At 54.1% G+C, this 18,846-nt stretch overlaps 1 protein-coding gene across 1 annotated transcript in view; it reads right to left on the bottom strand.

Annotated features, from left to right (window-relative positions):
• Positions 1 to 1,386: 1,386 nt before the first annotated feature.
• The window catches only part of VWA3B (von Willebrand factor A domain containing 3B), a 147,821-nt gene continuing 130,361 nt past the window's right edge, over positions 1,387 to 18,846 (bottom strand). Inside the window, exons 23-28 of the mRNA XM_077133819.1 lie at positions 13,694 to 13,805; positions 11,382 to 11,506; positions 10,390 to 10,527; positions 7,636 to 7,736; positions 1,966 to 2,408; positions 1,387 to 1,672 (exon numbers count right to left, since the gene is read on the bottom strand). Coding sequence (XP_076989934.1) covers positions 2,096 to 2,408; positions 7,636 to 7,736; positions 10,390 to 10,527; positions 11,382 to 11,506; positions 13,694 to 13,805 — 789 coding nt within the window. The 3' untranslated portion in view covers positions 1,387 to 1,672; positions 1,966 to 2,095. The remainder of the gene's footprint in view (positions 1,673 to 1,965; positions 2,409 to 7,635; positions 7,737 to 10,389; positions 10,528 to 11,381; positions 11,507 to 13,693; positions 13,806 to 18,846) is intronic.

Genomic DNA, 18,846 nt, shown 5'->3' with positions numbered 1-18,846 from the left:
GACCTATCCTTTGTGAGGTTAAGTTTTATATGAACAAACCTCACCCTATTGCTTTGGTTGCCCCACTGCTTGTGAGAATATCTCCACTTGGGGTAGGTGAATTTTCCCCCTTTCTTACCATTCCTGCAAGGGGACTTTGCAAATACTTTTTTATTCACTGTTTAAATCACTCTGGGATTTATTGGGGCATAACTCTGGATAAACCTACAAAATCTCATGCCCTATTCAAGGTTCCATGTACTATGGTGTTCAATTGAGCTGTCCATATAAGTTATATTAGGAAATGCTCCCCCCCCCCCTTCCATAAGAGCAGCTGCTCATGAGGGAGAAGCTGCTCTGAGCAGGTAAAGGACGAGGTCAGTGGCCCACAGACCCCAGAACAGAAAAGGACCTTGGAGGAAATTGAGGTGATGCTGCCTCCTTGACAGAGCTCAGCTGCTCAGCGCTCACCTGAGGACCCGAGGGGCCCCTGTACACCTTCAGGTATTTCTCCTGGCAGCGCTTTCCTGCCCCGTCCTGGGCCCTGGCAGCCCCTGTTCCAGCTCCTGTGGCTCTACCTGGGCCCCCACCCTCACCCCTGTGCCGCAACCTGGAACCTTCTCCACGCCAAACTAGGGCACTCTGCACCCCCTCCCCGCCCCCCGCACTGGCTTACATGAGAGTGTCCTGGAGGATGGCGCTACCTACACGTTACCAGCATCTCAGCCATCTCAGACAGGGGTGTACATTCAAATCCTGTTATTCTGGACATGCCGGAAGGGTGGTTTTTACAAGATGCTGAGCGAGGCGTTTCCACCAGGGACCACTCACCAGCCACGCCGCATGTCGGGATATCTGAACCCGCTGCCGCCAGGCATTCCCCTGCAGTCCTCTGTCCCTGCACACCCTCCCCACCTGACCACACGTTGGTCAGTGACAGGTGGACACTGAGAGAGGCGGGAGGGGGGGGGTCGCTGCCAACCCCCCTCGAGGCGTCTCCCAAGCCCAGGTGCTGTGGGGTGCGAGAGACAGGGCCGCAGGCGGTCACCCTGGGCCGGCGTGGGGGTGAGGGGGTGGTAGCGGGCATGGTGAACGGCTTCTCCCCCGCGCCCCCATCCCATGCCCACCACGCTGACCCAGCACTGTGTGCACCCTCTCCGGGGCTTGGCGCCCACTGCAGGCACACTTCCCGAGCCTTCTCACCCGGGCTGCAGCCCCGGGGTGGGGGCACCCTTGGCCCCCTGCCTTGGGTGGGTGCCTCGACTCCTCCCTTGGCATCGCTGCTTCCTGCTGATGCTGTGCGGCGCCCTCCTCTTTCCCGGCCGCTGTGATCTCTGCTTCTCCGCGGGGCCCCCAGCTCCCAGGCCTCGGGGCCCCCCCAGACCACAGTGTCCCCACCCAGCACCTCAGATCACCGTGAGCAGCAGCGTGTGTCCCGCTCACCATCAGCCCCACACTGTAGCTCGCCCGGGGCGGGCACCCGCTAGGCAAAGGAGAATCTGAGAGGACCCCCCATGTTTGAAATTAGAGACCCTGCGGCAGAAGTGGATGCTTTGATGTCATTGTGGGCACGGGTGCAGGCAACAGTAACACACCAACAACCTGGTATGTTGTGTGTGTGTTTTTTTTCATGTTTCTAAGTAAGAGTTTTTATTCTGGTTCCGCCCTCAATTTCACAGGTACCTACAACAGACTACAAGACACAGGAATTAGGGAGGGCCCGACAAAGGGTGTCCAGGAAACGTTATAATAGGAAATATTCTGTTTTGCTAATCCAGGTCTTAATTTGGGTCCTGATGTGGGGTGCTGCATCCCCAATTCAGAGGGGATCATCAGTCTGACCCAGACTGCGGCCCCTGCAGCTGGAGTGCCCCTGTGTGGCCCCCAGGCTCCCTGACGGCAGGGCGGGGCAAGGGCGCACGGTGAGGATCAGGACATAAGGGGACATGGTGGGGAGCCACGGGCGCAGCAGGGATGGGGCCTTACCTCACAGGACGGTGGTCACAGCCCGCCTGAGGGGGCGGCCCGGGGGCGCTGGTCTCCCCCACAGCTGCCTGGAAGCGGGGAGCGGCCGGAGCAGCGGCTCTGGGGCCAGGACGGGCAGAGGGCGGTGGCCCTACTGCGGGGACCTGAACTGGCCCGGAAACTGGGGGGCCATCTCCTGCGCACTGTTCTTGAAGGAGGCCTCAGAGTCTGTGGCCGTGGAGCGAGGCCGTCCCTCGCCCCCCTTGTGCCTGGAGTGCCTCTTGGGGTGCGGCTCCTGGGACCTGGAGCCCAAGGAAGAGTTGTCGGAGTCCCGGGCCTTGGCCTCAGGCTGGATGGGTGGCCCTGCGGCCGGCGGCGGCTTCTTGGGGTCTCTGGCCCCCCCGGCGTCGGTGTCTCTCAGGGGCCATATCAGGAGAGAGGAGCCCTTGTTGTCCAGGTCCTGCCTGGGAGGGACACGGGGGTTACCTGGAGCCCGTACACAGATGCCCAGTCCCCCCTGCATTCATTTCCAAAGGTGCGATTATAGATGGTTTTATTGTTTGTTCCAAATTTCTAAATTATATTAAATATGCATGCTTTTAGAATGAAATTAAGACAAGTTGCCATGTGATAAGAACAAAAGGCAGAGCAGGGCTCTCACCACAGAAGAGCCTGGTGTCAGTGGAGCATGCCTGCCCACCCCCCGGCCCAGCCTCCCGGATGACCGGCCTTGACCGAGGTCAGGACACTCCATGAGGACCTGCCCCTTGTGGGCCAGGGGGCGGGGGTGACTGGGTGGGAAGCTCCCTACCCGTGCACACTCACTCTGCTGCCTGACCCAGGCCCACCCCCAGGAGAGGGGCAGGGCAGCAGGAGCTTTGTGGTCAGCACGCCTGTGAAGGACCTGCCCCAGGGCTTCCTTTGGCCCAGCCTCATGCCCCAGCAGCTCAGTCAGGTGTCCTGTTCATATTTGGGGCTGCAGGTTTGGTTGAATTATTTCATAAACAGGCCAAATGTGTGTGTACATGTGCAAGTGTGTGCAAGCATATGCACGTGTGCACACACGGACACCTGTGTGCATGGGCATGCATGTGCTTGTGTGCGTGTGTGCACATGTGTGTGCATGGGTGTGCATTGCAGGAGGGAGCCTGGCACTGTGCCGCCCCTGAACAGGCAAGTTCCAGCTCGAGGAGGAAGGTGCAAGCACCCCCACGTGCCCTCCGTGCTCAGCCAGGCCCTGCCAACCCGCTTGGCTCTTGCTGGCCACCGAGGTGGACGGCTCTCCTGATCTCCTTCTCTATGCCAGCAAGGCTGTCTCAGCACACAGAGAACAGAAGAACCCATTGGGGTGGCACCAAATATTCGTTTCATGGGAACAGGAGGTTTTGGGTGTTAATCCCAGGGCAGGACATGAGGAAAGTGATGTCAAAAGGCTATGGCCGTCCCACGGCTGCGGCCGGCCCCCCAGGCTGACTCGCCTCCGGGATGCCTTATGCTGCTCGTAACAAGTAGGGGGCCGATCCACCGACGTGCTGGAAAGAGGCAGCAGCGCTTGTGCCTCCGGATAAGGCAGGGCCTTCCCACACCAGGTCCCAGCTGTACAGCTGACCTTCAGGGCTCTGCTCTGGACAGGATGGGGACCCTGACCTTGCCAGGACAGATGGAGGGTCCCGAGGCTGACCAGCCCCTCTAGTGGGGGAGCAGTCAGCAGTGGCTGCGCAAGGTGCGGGGAAGGGATGCGCTAACGTCCTGGCCATGGCAGCACAGAACCTTGGCACGTCAGTCAAGGCCTTAATTTCACTGCTGCCAGGAAGACAGTGTGGGGCCACCCCGCACGGAGACACGAGAAGGGTACGAACCAGAATGAGAATTAGAATTTCCATGGGAACAAGGCTCTAAATTCAAATGGTATGATGGAAAATTACCAACTGTTCAAAAAAAACTGGAGTGCTGAGGGGAGGCTGACATTTAGCGAAATGGGCACTGGCTTGCTGACAATGGAGCCAGACAGTTTCATCTGCAGCTAGGAGTGGGGGACTCCTCTCCTGTAAACCCGCACGCAACCACATCTAATGCCACAGATCATGCTCAACAACAAGAGCAGCCATGCCAGGCCTCCAGGATTGCATCACCCAGCCACTTCTCAGGAGGACAGAGACAACGCTTGCCCTGTCTGGCTTTCCTGACATCCTTTTTCAGAGTGATTCTAATTTTTTTTTCAAGAAACTGAACTCCCTCACAAGTAAGTCTTCCTAAGGAGGAGCTTTTGGTCTCAGCCTAATTAGAACCTCAGAGGTAATTAGGCCAAGACTTGCTTGTCAGGAAGGCAGTGAGGATGCCTTCCAGCTGTGCTGGGAGTGATTCCCAGACAATTATAGGGTCCCAGGTACATGGGCTCAGCTCAGACCTGCCCGGAGGAGCATGCCTGCCCCACAGTCTGTGGGTGACTGGTCCCTCCTGCTAGAGGCACTTGCCTTCACTGGACAGAATCAGAAGCTGGAACCTCAGTCTCCAGGACACTGCCCTGCAGCAGCCAGAGGCCACAGCTTTCTGGGGGAAACAGACTGCAGGGAGGGCCTGGCGGTGAGAGGAGCAAGGATGCCAAATCGGGGGGAAGTGCTTCCTGCTCCCCTTGCTTCTTGCAGTTACTGAGAAGATCTCCTGGGAGAAAGTATATGTGTAGCTTCCAAACAGACATAGTTCTGCACAGGCTAGGGAATATTTGCACTCAAACCAGGTATCTTTGATGCTACGTTTCTAAATGGTGACAATGGCTCGGGGACACCACTGGGATAAGGCAAGTCTGGGAAGAGTCATCCACTCCATGGAAGATGCCCTCGTGGAGCCCACTTGCCCCTCTCTGCACCCACCCACCCACCACGGTGAATCACTGTGACCACACTGCAAAGGAAAGAATAAATCGATAGCAGCTGCACCCTATTTCCATTGTAAATATGACACCGACATTCCCTCATGTTTTTAAGAACTAGCCATTTAGAATAGAAACTGTTTTGCAAATCAACCTTGCCTCAAGTCTTCAAAAATCACTTAAGTGTCAAATTCTGAGTTGAAAATAAAAATTGGCACCAGCTTTGGCTACAGTCACTCAGTCTTGAATGCCCTTCACCCTCAAAATTCTCTCCTTCTTTCCTGCTTTCTCTGTGCCCGCTACTCACCCAGGAACCCGAGGAGGGGCTGCAGGACACGTGTTCTCAGGAGTAGAAGGAAGTGTGGAGGTGCTGGCAGCATCCTCCCAGCTGGCTGGGGGCCTTTCCCTAACCACCTCCAAACTGAGGCCATGGTGGGTTCAGTATTTAAAGACTAAACTTAGTCAACTTATGTTCTGCTGGAGATGCACCTATGATCTTTTTCTTTAATAACTCTGAAGAAAGCACAAGGGTTCTAGCTTTGAAAAGGTCTCATCTGGGTTGACAGCGTGAAGACTCACTGAAGGACAATCAGAGCAGGAGAAGTAGGTGAGAAAGAGCCCCTGAAGAGCAAGGGTCTCCCAGAGGGAGTTTCCAGCGCAGAGAGACACAAAAGTAACCAGGTCTTTCTTTGAGTTCCCCGGCCTGACCCTGATTTCGGATACAGAGGCAGATGAAACTAAATTTAGCAGGTTGAATATGGCCTCTGCTTGAGAGAATTAAAGGCAGCCTCTTGACAGCAGGAGGAAGCGAGAGTAAAAGAAAAAAAAAAGAAACAAAAATCACAGCCGGTACACCCAGGGAATCAAGGAGTGACACCCCCACTGTGTAAAGCTCTGGAAGCCAGAGTAGCTAATTAGCAGCTAAGAGCTTTAAATACGTCTGGGGTGGCACTGAGAGGGAAACAGATTAAAGGGTTTTCTCAAAGTGGAAGGAATGGAAGTTTAATTCTAAAATACGATTTGTAATGTCGAGTTTAGTGAGAATGGTCAATACCTAGACATATCTCTTCGTATTCCTTTAAAATATACTGTAATTTGGGTAGTAGCATTTTGAGAATAACAAAAATGGGCTGTTATTTTAAACAAAAGCCATACTCATCTGGAAAAAGAACAAAGGATTGTGTCATTTATCTTAAAAAACCTCAGGCAAGACTCTCGGCGGAGCTCAGGCCTCCCAGACACCCCACCATGGCTCGTCTTTCTGCCGCTTCCTCCAGCGGTCATCAGGTGTCCCCTGGGGTCCACCCGGGCAACCGGGGTCAGGGGTGGGGCAGCCTGTGCCCTGCCGTTTCGGCGCCTTCCGGGCCAGCACACGGCCAGGGTGCCTCTCTCTGCTCGGTCTCTGTGCCCGACGGCCAGGATGACCCTCGCCACAGAGACGGGTTGCTTGGGAAATATAGGAGGGTCCAGCCGGTACGTTTTGCTCCCCCTTTTCGAGGAGTCACATCCCTCTGGTTTCTCCTGCCCCTGGTTGTGCGGCAGAACCTGGTAGCCAGTTTCACCTTCCTTTCTCCTTCACCCCAACCCCACCCTCCAACCACACCCCAGGGTCTCCAAACCTCCCCCAGCCGGGGTCAGAGCCCAAGGCCCACCCCTGGCTGGCCTCTCCACATGGACTGAGCAGAGAAACCTGTGGGGAAGGTGAATCTGCTCTTGGACCTCCTGCTGGAGTGAGACAGGGAGCCTGGCTCCTAAGGATAGCCCCAAACCTAAGGAGGGTGATTCCTGGGTCCCTTCTCCAACCCTTTCCCCAAATCCCCGGTCACCTCTTTCTCTACTCCTTCAACCCCAAGTTCACGGCCCGGAGGCTCCAGCCGACAGGGCCCTCTTCGGCACCATGGACTTGGGGTCTTGCCTGCTCCCTAGTGTAAAAAAAAAGAAAACAAAATAGCCCTACTATGGCTAAGGGATTTAAAATGGAGTTGGGAGGGCGTTCCGGAGGTGCCTCTTATGCAAATCTCAGCCAGAGATCACAAGCCACCTAAGTGTGCAGAGTCTGGAGCAGTGGTGCTCTCAGAGCGCCCAGGGCGTGGGCCCATGGGCAGAGCCCAGAGAAAGGGCTCAGTCACTACCTGGCCTGAAGGACATTTGAGCAGCACCCCAAAACCCGGCAACCACAAACAACATATGTAATCTCCTATTTCTCTAAAAAGCCTTGTGTGAAGTGCCAAGACCACCACGATTGGGGTTGCTACCTGAGTCTGTGCCCCCCCAAACTGCAATTCTAAAACCCCGAATGAAAGCGTCTGTGGCCCTGCGGTTCAGGTTGCTGATACTGGGTCCAGCTGCTTCTCACTGACTGTTGGGCTCGTTTGTTAGCGCTCAGCAACTCTTAGCGCCGCAGGTGAGACCCTGTTCTCCCCATCGCAGTTCCCAGAAACCCACCTGCCTCTCCCGCCCCCAAGACCACCTGGTCACAGCCACGCCAGGGCCAGCACCTCCAGCCACCCCACTGACGGAGGAGGCCAACTCTGCTTTAGAGTTAGACTTATTGGAGGGTCTCTAACGCTTTCCTTCAATTTTTACAAAGAAAATCATTCCTCAAGGGTCAGAAAAAATTCCTCATATTGGCTATGAACTCAGGGTCAGACAAGTAGATGGCAGTTTATGCAAGAATAACCATGGAAGGCCATCCTCAGTGGGACGTGCTCCACCTATGGCTTCCTTCTCCAGGGCTCAGAGGTCAGGGGTGTTCACTCAGAAACATTAAAGATGCAAACACACAGATGACATTCTGGGGGTGAGAAGCTGGGCACACTTACAGTTTTGGATCCTCCTGAACTGGGGGTGACTTTATATAAGAGCAAGAAAGAGCATACTTGTTTTGGCTGATCTTAATAAGCGCGCTCCGTGGGCAAAATTCCTGTAAAAAGACCAAGAGAGCTCACTCAATTTCAATCAGACATGGGTACAGCTCAGAAGCCCTTTTATCCTAGCTCGGTGCCCGTGATGACAGCTCCTAGCTGTGAAGACAGCAGCTGAACCCGGGGCCTCGGCTGACTGAAAACTGCTGCAGAAGAGTCACCTCTGCGCCCATCCTTTCTTATCTCCAAGGGCCCCGGGAGGCGTCTCAGGCCCCCACCAACCACCGCCCCACATCGCCACTTCAGACCCGGCCATCCACAGCCGCTGCCGACCGTGCCCCCTCAAGCCCCCCAGCCTCCAGAAGCGCCCTCAGACCCTTCCTCCTGCCCGCCCCCTGCCAGGCCGCACTGCCCGGCGGGCAACTCCAGTGTCCTTCCTGGGCTCAGGGATCAGAGCTGGTGGCCCCATCTGTCCCCACACTGCAGAAGGGTATGCTCCCCCCTGTCCCACGGAGACCCCCAGGACAGTGGCTATGCTTCCCCGCTGCCGCACTGCCCCTGCCCCTTGCCTGATTCCCCTGGGCTGATGAGAAGGTGTGTCCCTCTCTACTGCCTGTGCAGAATGGGTGCGGTGCCCCCTCGGCCATGGACTGACGGACTTCATCCTTGGCCCTTAACCCCAAGACCCATTTCTCATGACACTCGCCCTGATGGAAATACCACGTGCTATGGTCACGAAGTTACTGGATATTTTAATTCTGTACACTGCTGTTTAGCACAGGGGGTTAGATTCGGCTCCCCTGCTCACCAGGTGTGTGACCTCACCTCTCTGCTTCCACTCCCTTGTCTGGAAACGGGGATACTAACAGCGATTATCATCATACCCCCTAGAGCTGGGTTGCGAGGCTTAAATAGCTCCCCACGTGCACAGGGCTTGGCTCAGTACCTGGGCTCAGCACGTGCTTAATCAGGCTGGTGCTATTTCATTCGCTGGCTTTTGCTTGTCAGTTTATTTTCCAGATATACTGAGTGTGCCATCAAAACAATGCTATTTTCTTTTAAAACATCATTCATTCAAGTAATTTCAAAAATAACTGTGAGAAGCTTCTCTTCCTTGGGGGCTTGGTGGGGCACACAGGTGAGTAAGACATCCCTGCATTTAAGGACTTAGGGGTTTGCCGTAGAAGCCAGGGGAAGGGAGGGGAGGGGGCAGGGACCCCTAAGACGGGCCTCGGCAGGGGGTCCCAGGGAGGCGGAGCCTTTAGGGTGACAGGGGTTTTCTATGGAAAGGAGATGGGGAGGGGAGTCCAGGAAAAGACAAAACCCCAGAGGCTGGGAAGGCCCACTGTGGGCAGAGGCCGGGGGGGCCAAATGTACAAGAAAATGTAGTTTCCTCCTTGGTGTAAGGAATGATCTCTTAAACAGAACACAAAAAGGGCAATTCATAAAGGAAAAGATGGATGCATTTGACCATATTAAAACTTAAAGCTTATCTATCAACAAAGATTCCATAAAGTAGATTAAAGACAAGCAACAGACAGGAAGCTTATGGTGGCATGTTCAAGGGTTACTACAGAGAATGCCCACAAGTCAACCACAAAGACACGTGCCCAACAGAAAAGGGAGGCGCCTAGCAAACACTTGCTGAACGGGCAGTGAATGGAGAGGTGTAAAGGTGACCAAGTTGCTCTGACTCGGGCCATGGGTATGGAAGAATATTCTGGAATGAGGCTACTTAGCAACTGTGGCTGTTCTTGTTCCTGCTAATACCTACACCTTGAGTGTCAGGCACAAAACTAGGCTTTTTACATTTATTTGCTTTAAGCCAAACAATCACCCTGCAGGATGTATGTGCCGTTCTGCTCATTTCCTATGTGCTGAGACTGAGCTTCAGACAGGACGGCCAAGGGCAGGGCCAGCACTCTTCCATCCAAGGGCCGCCCTCGCTGAAGCCTCCGTCTTCCCACTCAGCTCCACTCCAGCTCCCACCCCGCCCAGGACACATCCCTGCCACCCCAGGGTGGCCCCCAGCCAGTGGTGTGACTCTCAGATCCAGGGAACGCAGGAGGAGGGGTGAGGGTGGGGGAAAGGCTGTGAACTGGTTCTGACATGTTGAGTCTGAGACTTGTGGTTCGCCCAGAGGAGAGGCTGGGAAGATTCAGCTGGTAAGACAGGGTCAGAGCTGGTGGTGGTGGGGGAACTGCACAGGCACAGGGAGACCTGGGGGACGGAGCAGGGGGAGGCAGAGAGGAGGGGGCTGGGGGATGGAGCAGGGGGAGGCAGAGAGGAGGGGGCTGGGGGACAGAACAGGGGGAGGCAGAGAGGAGGGGGCTGGGGGACTGAGCAGGGGGAGGCAGAGAGAAGGGGGCTGGGAGAGGCCGGGAGACCCCCCTGTGCAGCCCTGAGCAAGGAGGGAAGGGAGAGCAGGAGCGGCAGGGGCTGCAGGGGCTGCAGGGGCTGCGGGGGCAGGCGGGTGCTCCTCCCACTGGCAAGGGCCTCAGCTCCGTGCGACAGGAGGGGCGGCCCAGGACACCTGTGGAGCCGCAGGAGGGCGGACCCTGCGGTGGAGCGGGCGGAGTCCTGACCGCGGGCAGGGGGGCGCAGGGCGGGGAATGTCGTCGTCTCAGACACCCGGCAGCGGCGGGAGGAGCCGGGGAAGGGGGCCCGCTGCGCGGTGACAACCTCTTTCCTGAACAAAGGGAAGCGACTTACTCTACGATTGTTACACTTCAAGACGGTGTAGAGTTTATCTGCGGCCTCGTCCCGGTTCGGAAGTGCTATGACCATGGCAGGGACGTAGAAGTCGAACCCTTGGGGGATCACGATTTTGGCAAATACATAATCTCCAACCTGGGGCGAGAACCGTTTCCCCGACGAATGTCCTCCCCACTCTTGCAGACCACGTCCGCGCGAGCTTAGAGCACCCCGCACGCAGCGCCGCTGGGGCCCAGGCCGCCTCCTCAGCCTCCCAGTGCGGGAAGGAGCCCGCGGCTCCCACGGATCACTGCGCCACGCGCGGGGTCTGATGGCCGGTTTGGGGAAGCCCCATTATGGCAGGACTGCGACGACTGGCCCAGGGTTCAGGGGAATAGTCAGCAAAATGGTGAGCGTTCTGGAAGCTTCCGCAGGAGGAAAATCCTGGGACGGGGCACGGCAGAGGCTGCCGGGCAATTTGTCAGTATGGGGCACACACCGCCGGGCGGGCGGAGCGGGGAGCGCCACGTGACAGCCGGACCCAGGACGCTGGGCCCTCCCCAGCGCTGCTCTTGCCCCCCCCCCCCAAGCAAGGGAGGCCGTCCCCCCAGTCTGGGCCTGGCGTGGGGTGAGGAGAGGCCAGCCTTTGTGAATTTACAAACTGATGAGCACACATCAGCCCCTTCATCTGGGGCTGCACCTCGGGGCTGCCCCTGCACCCCCGGACGGCAACTGCCACGCCAAGGCACCTGTGCCCTGGGATCTTCGGCAGCGACCAGGAGCCCTAGCAGCCCCCGCCCCCCCACCACCCCCAACCATCCGCAGTCTCCGAAACCCACAAGGGCCAGGAGGTGCCAGGCCAGCAAGTCGGTGCCGCTCGGGCTACCAACAGGGAGGTGGCACCTCAGGGGCCCAACCAGCTCCTGGGGGCCCGGCTGGGTGCTCCATCTCGTCGGCGGCGCTGCCCCACCCCACGCTGTCCCCACCCCTCAAAGAAGGCAGGGCGGTACCTGGAGCAGCGGGCAGGGCATGGCGCCCCCCACGGGCGTGATGAAGGAGGTGGGCACTACCTTGGTGTCTCCATACCTGAAGCCCACCAGCGCGTGGGTGGGGCTAAGGCACTTCTTCACGACGCCTGGAAGGAACCCGAGAAGGGGGTGGGTAAGGACAGGTGGCGCCAGCCCTCCGGCGTGCCCCACCCCCGCGCACCATTCCCACGCACCACCACCGCGTCCCCCTCCCGCGTGCCACCCCCTGCGCCCCTCCCGCGCGCCCCCTTGTGCTCCCCACGTGTGGGGAGACCGTGCAGCGGGGGCGCCTGTGTTCCGGGGAGCATGGTGCCGGGAAACCAGCCTGTTTCTCTCGGCTGCGCGTTCCCCGTGGGAAAACATGCTGTTAGACCGGGTAAGTGACAGCCTGGAACCCCCAGCAGCATCAGCCTGCCGCCTAATATCACATCAGTGAGCAGGTAACTTAGGGTCAAAACGCCAACTGACTCCTCTAAACATACAACCAAAGAGGGAAAATAACAAGCAAGTGCATCCAGATTTAGCTGCACCCAGATTATTATAAAAGAATATTTTTTAATTGCTTTGTCTTTGATCACAGTTGAAATCTGGTTTCCCACTGAAAAGGAACTCTGAGTAGCGGGGCACTCTCCACCCAGACACGCCCCACGCAGGACAGCCGCACGCTGGGCCCTGGTGGAGCTGATGGTACACCAGGCCCACCGGTCCCAGGTGGTGGGGACACCACCCCACCAGCTCCTGCGCTCGCCTGGAGAACTGCCGTGTCCTCTTGAGTCCGTGTCTCTTATTTTAAAGAGTCAAAAAAACCCCTGCCTGCCCACCTTTTTTAAGCACACTAAAACCACCTCCCCCTTGTGTGTGTGTTCTCTTATTATACTAAAACTTGGTTTTTAAAATACTCTTTATGTATTACTTGCACATCTTCTACCATAAGCTGATATAACTCTTTTAATCAGAAAAAGAAACAAGTCTTTTTGGTGAGAATTTCTATCATGGAAACGACTAGATCCACTAACTTTGCTCTTCACGTCTCCCGCACTCCTGCGCCCCCCTCTCTGTCCTCCAGGCTCGGCCACCAAATGAGCCAGGCTGACCCTTCCAATTCTGAATTCTGGCCGTGGAGACCAGCAGAAGCCGGTTTCAAACCAGCTTGTCTGCTCAGCTTGGGGAGCTGCGACACACACCACGTGGCCGCAGAGTAAACTGAAGCTTCACCTCTCAGCAAATCTGAGCCCCAGAGAAATGGGTGCCCCTAGCACCCCTCTTATAAAGAAGAGTTTCCTGCCTTAGTGTATGAACGCACCCCAAATGCTTAGATCCATATTTATCCTCATCCCTTCACCTCTCCAAAGTACATTTACCAAATTTCAAATAAAAACTTCCAGTTGTCAGTTCTACGTTTATGCCTCCTGGGAACCACACATACTGAGGGGTTTCTTTTTCTCCCCTTACCTTCCTTAAAATAAAGAAGATTTAATTGATTAAAAATTATTCTTTTAACTAGAATCCACATATGATCTTTTCACCCCACAGACCCTCAGGGTTCTCTCCCCAGACTCTCCTTCCCTAGGGACCCTTCCCACAATTGCAAGGACACTTGTGCTGATATCTCAAAAACCTCTATCTCCAGACAGATTTCCTCCCCAGACTCTAGACCCATCTGTCCCCTGCCTCTGTGACAGCTTCACTTGGTGCCCACAGGTGTCTTCAATGCACCAGGCCCAGGTGTACTTCCTTGTCTCCCGCCCACCCACCTGTCCCTGCAGGTCCCTCTCCTCCGCCCCCACCATAGCCGCAAGCGTCATGGCCCCCCTCCCCCCTCCCTCCTCTCCCTCCCTTCCCCCTCCCTCCTCTCCCTCCCTTCCCCTTCCCTTCTCCTCCCTCCCTCTCCCGCCTTCACCCAGACACTCCCTGAGGCCCATCACCGCCTCTCTTCACTCTCTCTTGCCCGCATCCGTTTTCCTCCATTCTCGCCACCCTGGCTTACTTTAGGAATGTCACCCACTTCCCGCTGCAACTAGGGCCTCGGCAGGCTCCCCCCTGAACACAGGTCTGTTCCCTCCACTGGCCCAGAACTTTGGGGATAGGAAATACACGGTATACAGCGGGGATGTGGTAAAAATGTGCTTACTAAACAAATGAGAGACTAAAATAAAAATTTGTGGGTATTTTTGCCAAAATATGAGGAGAAACCCCATGAAATGTTGCAATTCTAGGCAAAGCTCACCTTGAGACGTTCGGGGCCTCAGTTTCAAATTATTTAACATGGAGTCTTATAAAATGAAAACATCTACCTGGAAAATAAAAGCCATTTTCATCACATCTGGCAATGACCTTCTGGCCTTTGAGTGGATCTGGCTTTTTTGATTTGACCTTCTTTGCTGGATTTGCCTGCGGTTTCGGTTGCTGAAAAATATGAAACATTTCACGATTAATGAGAAAAAGTCAACGCAGCTTGTGAAAGTCACAGACCCATAAGTATACTCTGTACTCACTTTGGAGGACACGCTCTTTGTTAATCAAATTACCCTTACAGTAAGGGCAATTTCTGCCTTGGTCATTTTTATACACAGCTCCAGTGAAAGGGAATTCGGATAATTAATTAAAGAATAGGGGAGTAAAAACTTTATCTACACCTACTTCCTGAAACCCTACAACAGTCTCCAATCTGGAGAGCAAAATCTGCTTTATTTCTTTGAAACTACAAAAAAATTGTCAAATATGTCATTATAGAAGCCCTGAAATTCATATAGAAACATCTCTATAAGGATTTTGACACGTTCCATTCCATAGCACGTCAAGCAATTGTGTGTGTGTGTGTGTGCTTAATACCTTATCTTGGACTCATTAGCCATATTTTCACTGGGCTTCTTGGAATAGGTTTGCTCATGATGAGATGTATGAAAGAAAAGGGTTCTTTTTTTTTTATCAATGGGTGGACCTTTATTGTTTCCTATAAATGAAGATGACAAACAGTTCAGCTTCTAAATATAAAATGATCTCTTCAATGCTATATTTTTTTGATAAAGTTTCCTTTTGGTCTTTGGTGACTTTTTATAACTTTTGAAATAGGAAGTATGAATCCTACAACTTTGTAGTCTTTCAAGGTTTTGGCTACTTGGGACCTCTTGTCATTCCATATGAATTTGATGATGAGCTTTTCCAATTCTGCAAAAACAGGCTGTTGGGACTTTGACTGGGGTTGTGTTGAATCTGTAAATTGTTTGGGGTGGTACTGACATCGTAATGATAGTAAGTCTTCTGGCCCATGAGCATGGGATAGCTTTCCATTTATTTAGGTCTTTCTTTCTTTCTTTTTTTCTTTTTAATATTTTATTGAGAAATATCCACACACATGTAGTCCAACCATATTATACAGTCAGTGGCTCACAATGTCATCACATAGTTGTGTCTTCATCATTAGGGCTTCTTTCTACAATGATTTGTAGTTTTCAGGGTAAAGTCCTTTATATCTTGGATAAATTTATTTCAGCATATTTTCTTCTTTTAGCTGTTATCATAGACATTTCCTTGATTTCCCTTTCAGATTGTTCATTGCTGGTGTATAGAAACACTACTGATTTTTTGTTTTTTGGCTTTTCAAAAGGGGAATTTAATAAGTTGCTCGTTTACAGTTCTAAGGCTGAGAAAATGTCCCAATTAAAACAAGTCTATAGAAATGTCTAATCAAAGGCATCCAGGGAAAGATACCTTGGTTCAAGAAGGCCGATGAAGTTCAGGGTTTCTCTCTCAAGTGAGAAGGCACATGGCGAACACAGTCAGGGCTTATCTCTCAGCTGGACAGGCACATGGCGAATACGGTGTCATCTGCTAGCTTGGTCTCCTGGCTTCCTGTTTCATGAAGCTCCCCGGGAGGCGTTTTCCTTCTTCATCTCCAAAGGTCGCTGGCTGGTGGACTCTCTGCTTCATGGTGCTGCAGCATTCTCTGCTCTCTCTCTGAGTCTCATACACTACTGATTTTTATGTGTTGATTTCATACCCCACCACTTTGCTAAATCTATTTATTAGCTCTAGTAGCTCTCTTGTAGGTTATTGGGGACTTTCTATATATAGGATCATACCTCTGTGAATAGGAATAGTTTTACTTCTTCCTTTACAATTTGGATAACTTTTATTTCTTTTTCTTGTCTAATTGCTCTGTCTAGAACTTCCAGCACAATATTAAATAGCCCACTTAATGATTCATCTGTGCCACTGCACAATCAATTCAGCCACACACTAGATAAAGGAGGCTGGCCATTGGAAAAAAATACCCCCCTACAGGTTCAGCTATAATGTGATAGTTCATCCCACAGAAATTGGCTTCCCAGGACACAAGGTCACCTTATCCGGCAGCTAGAGAGCCATCCCTCCCACCAGAGTGCTGACGATACAATTCCAGAGAAATAACATCTGCTGTTTTTGAATCTCACAAAAGATTTTAGAGATGCTGCACAGCCCATCCCAAAGTACATTCCACAGCCTCTGTCCCTTTCCCACCTTAACCTACACACGCAGCTCAACACACACAAAATGCAAACACGCCAAGAGATCTATGCAGGGTGTGTCCTAGGGGATAGAGAGTGAGAACAAGAGATGCTAGCACCAAACAAGTAAGCCAGCCCATCCTTAGACTTAGTTCACGAGAGCAACTGTGTGCGTGCCAGGGACCATGAGAAGGTCAGGTGGGCAAAGCTTCCAGCAGCAGGGATGCAATCTCAACTTGTCTACACAATTTGGAGAATTCAACCCACCTCCTTGTCACACGCAATCACCAGGTGATGTAGAGCAGTACCCAAAGTGGTGGCACTGTCCATTTATGTCATTACTTCATTTCGAGGTCATGCCCTCACAGTGAAGTTAATGAGCATGTGATGTTTTAAAATATTCTATTTACCAAGTCACGTGTTTCCACATATGGGTACAAAATCCATTCTTAAAACTTAACTAAAATTAGTCCTTGGCTCAAAATCTTTTTACAAAATTATTTGTAAATACCTGTTTTTCCTAATCCAAATCCCTGAATTCTGATGCCCACTCACGCTGCCCTGGCTGCAGCTCCCACATGCTCCTTGTCTGCGCTTGGTCCGAAGGTCAACAAAAGCCTGCTCTAATCAAGATGGGCACAGAGTGCCAGGCCTGATCAGACCTTCCCTCCTCCTAGGACACCTAATTATAGCACCAGAACATCTGCAAACTTGCTGTGAATAAACTCCCTTTAAAACCTTGGGGAGCATGAAGCATTTTCTGACCTTCACTATCCCTCCCCTCACATAGAGGTAGTGGGGCTACCACCATCCGGAAAGAATCGGGGCTCTATATCCCTTTCCAGGGCTCTGGAATGAGACTGAGGACAGGCCCTTGCAGGAGGCGCAGACTCAGGTCTGAGGGCTCCTTGGGGCCTTGGCATCCCCTCCTCCCCTGGGCAAGTGCACCTCAATGGGAGCTCACCATTGCACCAAAGAAAAGAAACTCTAAGTGGAATTTCCTGCCTCAGCCCTGCCCATCTGAAGAGAAAGAGAAGTCTCCTCACAAGACCTCTCGCCAGCTCTTGACTCAGGGTCCCGAGGAAGGTGGCAGTGCCAGGGGCTTGAGGGGGAGCCCCAGCGGGAAGAGGGCATGGGGAGAACTCCAGCCCCCTTGCAGCAGTCATGGATGCATGGCCTTCTTTAAAACCAAAGGGATTATAGTACAGTTATGAAAATGTGCTTCTCATCACTTAACATGCGTACCACACTGCTGCAGGGTGTTCACAGCATGGGGTATATAGAAAACCTGTATTGGATGCGTGACTTATAAGCCTACAACTTCTCTAATAAATGAAGGAAGGACTGCAGGTGGGAAGGCAAGGGGGAGGGAGGAGGGAAGGACCCAAAGGGATGCGTAGGCTCCTGTGGAGCTGCTTCTTAGGTTTCTCCCCTGCAGAGGAGAGCATAAGTCTAGGAGCCAGTGTGAGAAGCACAGTGACAGGTGCCTGCAGGTGCCCGCGCCCTCCGCCAGAGCTGTGCCCCGGGCAGGTCACTACCAGGCAGGCGTCCCGGGACCAGGGGGGTGCTCTGTGCAGTGTGAGCCCCTCCCTGACGGCACAGACACGATTGCGTGGGTGACGTGCTGAGCTCTGATAGGTAAGGGAGGCCATGGCGGAAAACCTCCAATTAAACTTGACAGAGAGCAAGCCAGAGGCATGTACGAGAGGATGGATTCTCTCTGGGTGGCAGCCAAGGACCCTAACAGCAACTTCTCCAGAGGTGCGGGCTGGGGCTGCGTGATGGGGACATGGGTTTGTCAGTGTCTGTGGAATCAGTGTGCCGTGCACAGGCCCGCTCTGCCCTCCACAGGCCCCCTCCCCGCCCCCCCGCACACAGACCCGCTCCCCCGGCCCCTCCCCACAAACCCACTCCCCTGCACCCCTCCCCCGCACACAGACCCACTCCCTTGGCCCCCTCCCCATGGACCCGCTCCCCCGCACTCCCCCCCTACACAAAGCCGCTCCCCCCCACAGACCTGTTCCCCCCACTCCCACCCTCACCCCCGCACACAGACCCGCTCCCCCGCCCTCCCCCGCACACAAACCCGCTCCCCTGCCCCCCCCACAGACCCGCTGCCCCCACCCCACCCCCTCTCCAGCATACAGGGGCCTGCGCTGCTCTGGGGAGCTGTCCTGTGACAGGGAGGTCTGCACACTGGGCCCCAGTGTCAGCAGGACAGCAGAAAGGGTTACCGGTGGGATGGAAAGCCCACGGAGGAGTAAAGAGTAAAGGTCTAAGGGGGATGCCTCTCTGCTCCCCTTCAAGAGGGAGTCTTGAGAACTATAAAAGAATGGGTTACAGTGCAGGAAGGGCAACTGGTTCTATTACTATTCTGGCTTCAAAATGCATACAGAGAAATGTCCCCCCAGCGTCACCCCAGGCAGCGTCTCCTGCAGGGAATGCCATAGACCCAGCCCCCTGTCCCTGGGCTGAAAGCATGCTGTCCTCCCTTTAACCCCCTTCTCCTCAGGTGCACCCGCATGCCCTCCCTGTGTGACTTTCCCAACCCTCTCTCCCTCCTGGGCAGGTGTCGCGGCGGCTCAGTCCACCATCCCTAAAGGCCGCAGGCTGCAGGGGCCTGACCGGTGGCAGGCTTTGAGAGGTCAGCCTGTGGAGACAGCTGTGGGTGAAATCCGAGGCCCTCGGTACAGTGGCTTATAGATGCCCGCAGCTTAAAGGGATTTTCCGCCTCCAAATTTTCGGAGGCATCTGGTGCTGGAGTGGCGAGCCCTGCGGGGATCTGGGTTGGCCCTAGAGGCCCCCCCGGGAGAGGTTGCAGGCCCCTGGGAGGAGAGGCCAGGTCTGTACGCCCCCACCACACACCTTCGGCCGCCTCCAGGAATTAGCATCTATGGGAATCATTTCTATTCCTACTTGGTCCATAAAGGGATAAAGAAACAGAACAGTCAGTTCACACC

The sequence above is a fragment of the Tamandua tetradactyla genome, chromosome 17, assembly GCF_023851605.1.
Source record: "Tamandua tetradactyla isolate mTamTet1 chromosome 17, mTamTet1.pri, whole genome shotgun sequence".
Classification (NCBI taxonomy): domain Eukaryota; kingdom Metazoa; phylum Chordata; class Mammalia; order Pilosa; family Myrmecophagidae; genus Tamandua; species Tamandua tetradactyla.
The sequence above is the reverse complement of the archived record's forward strand: the minus strand, read 5'-3'. Positions and strand labels throughout refer to the sequence as shown.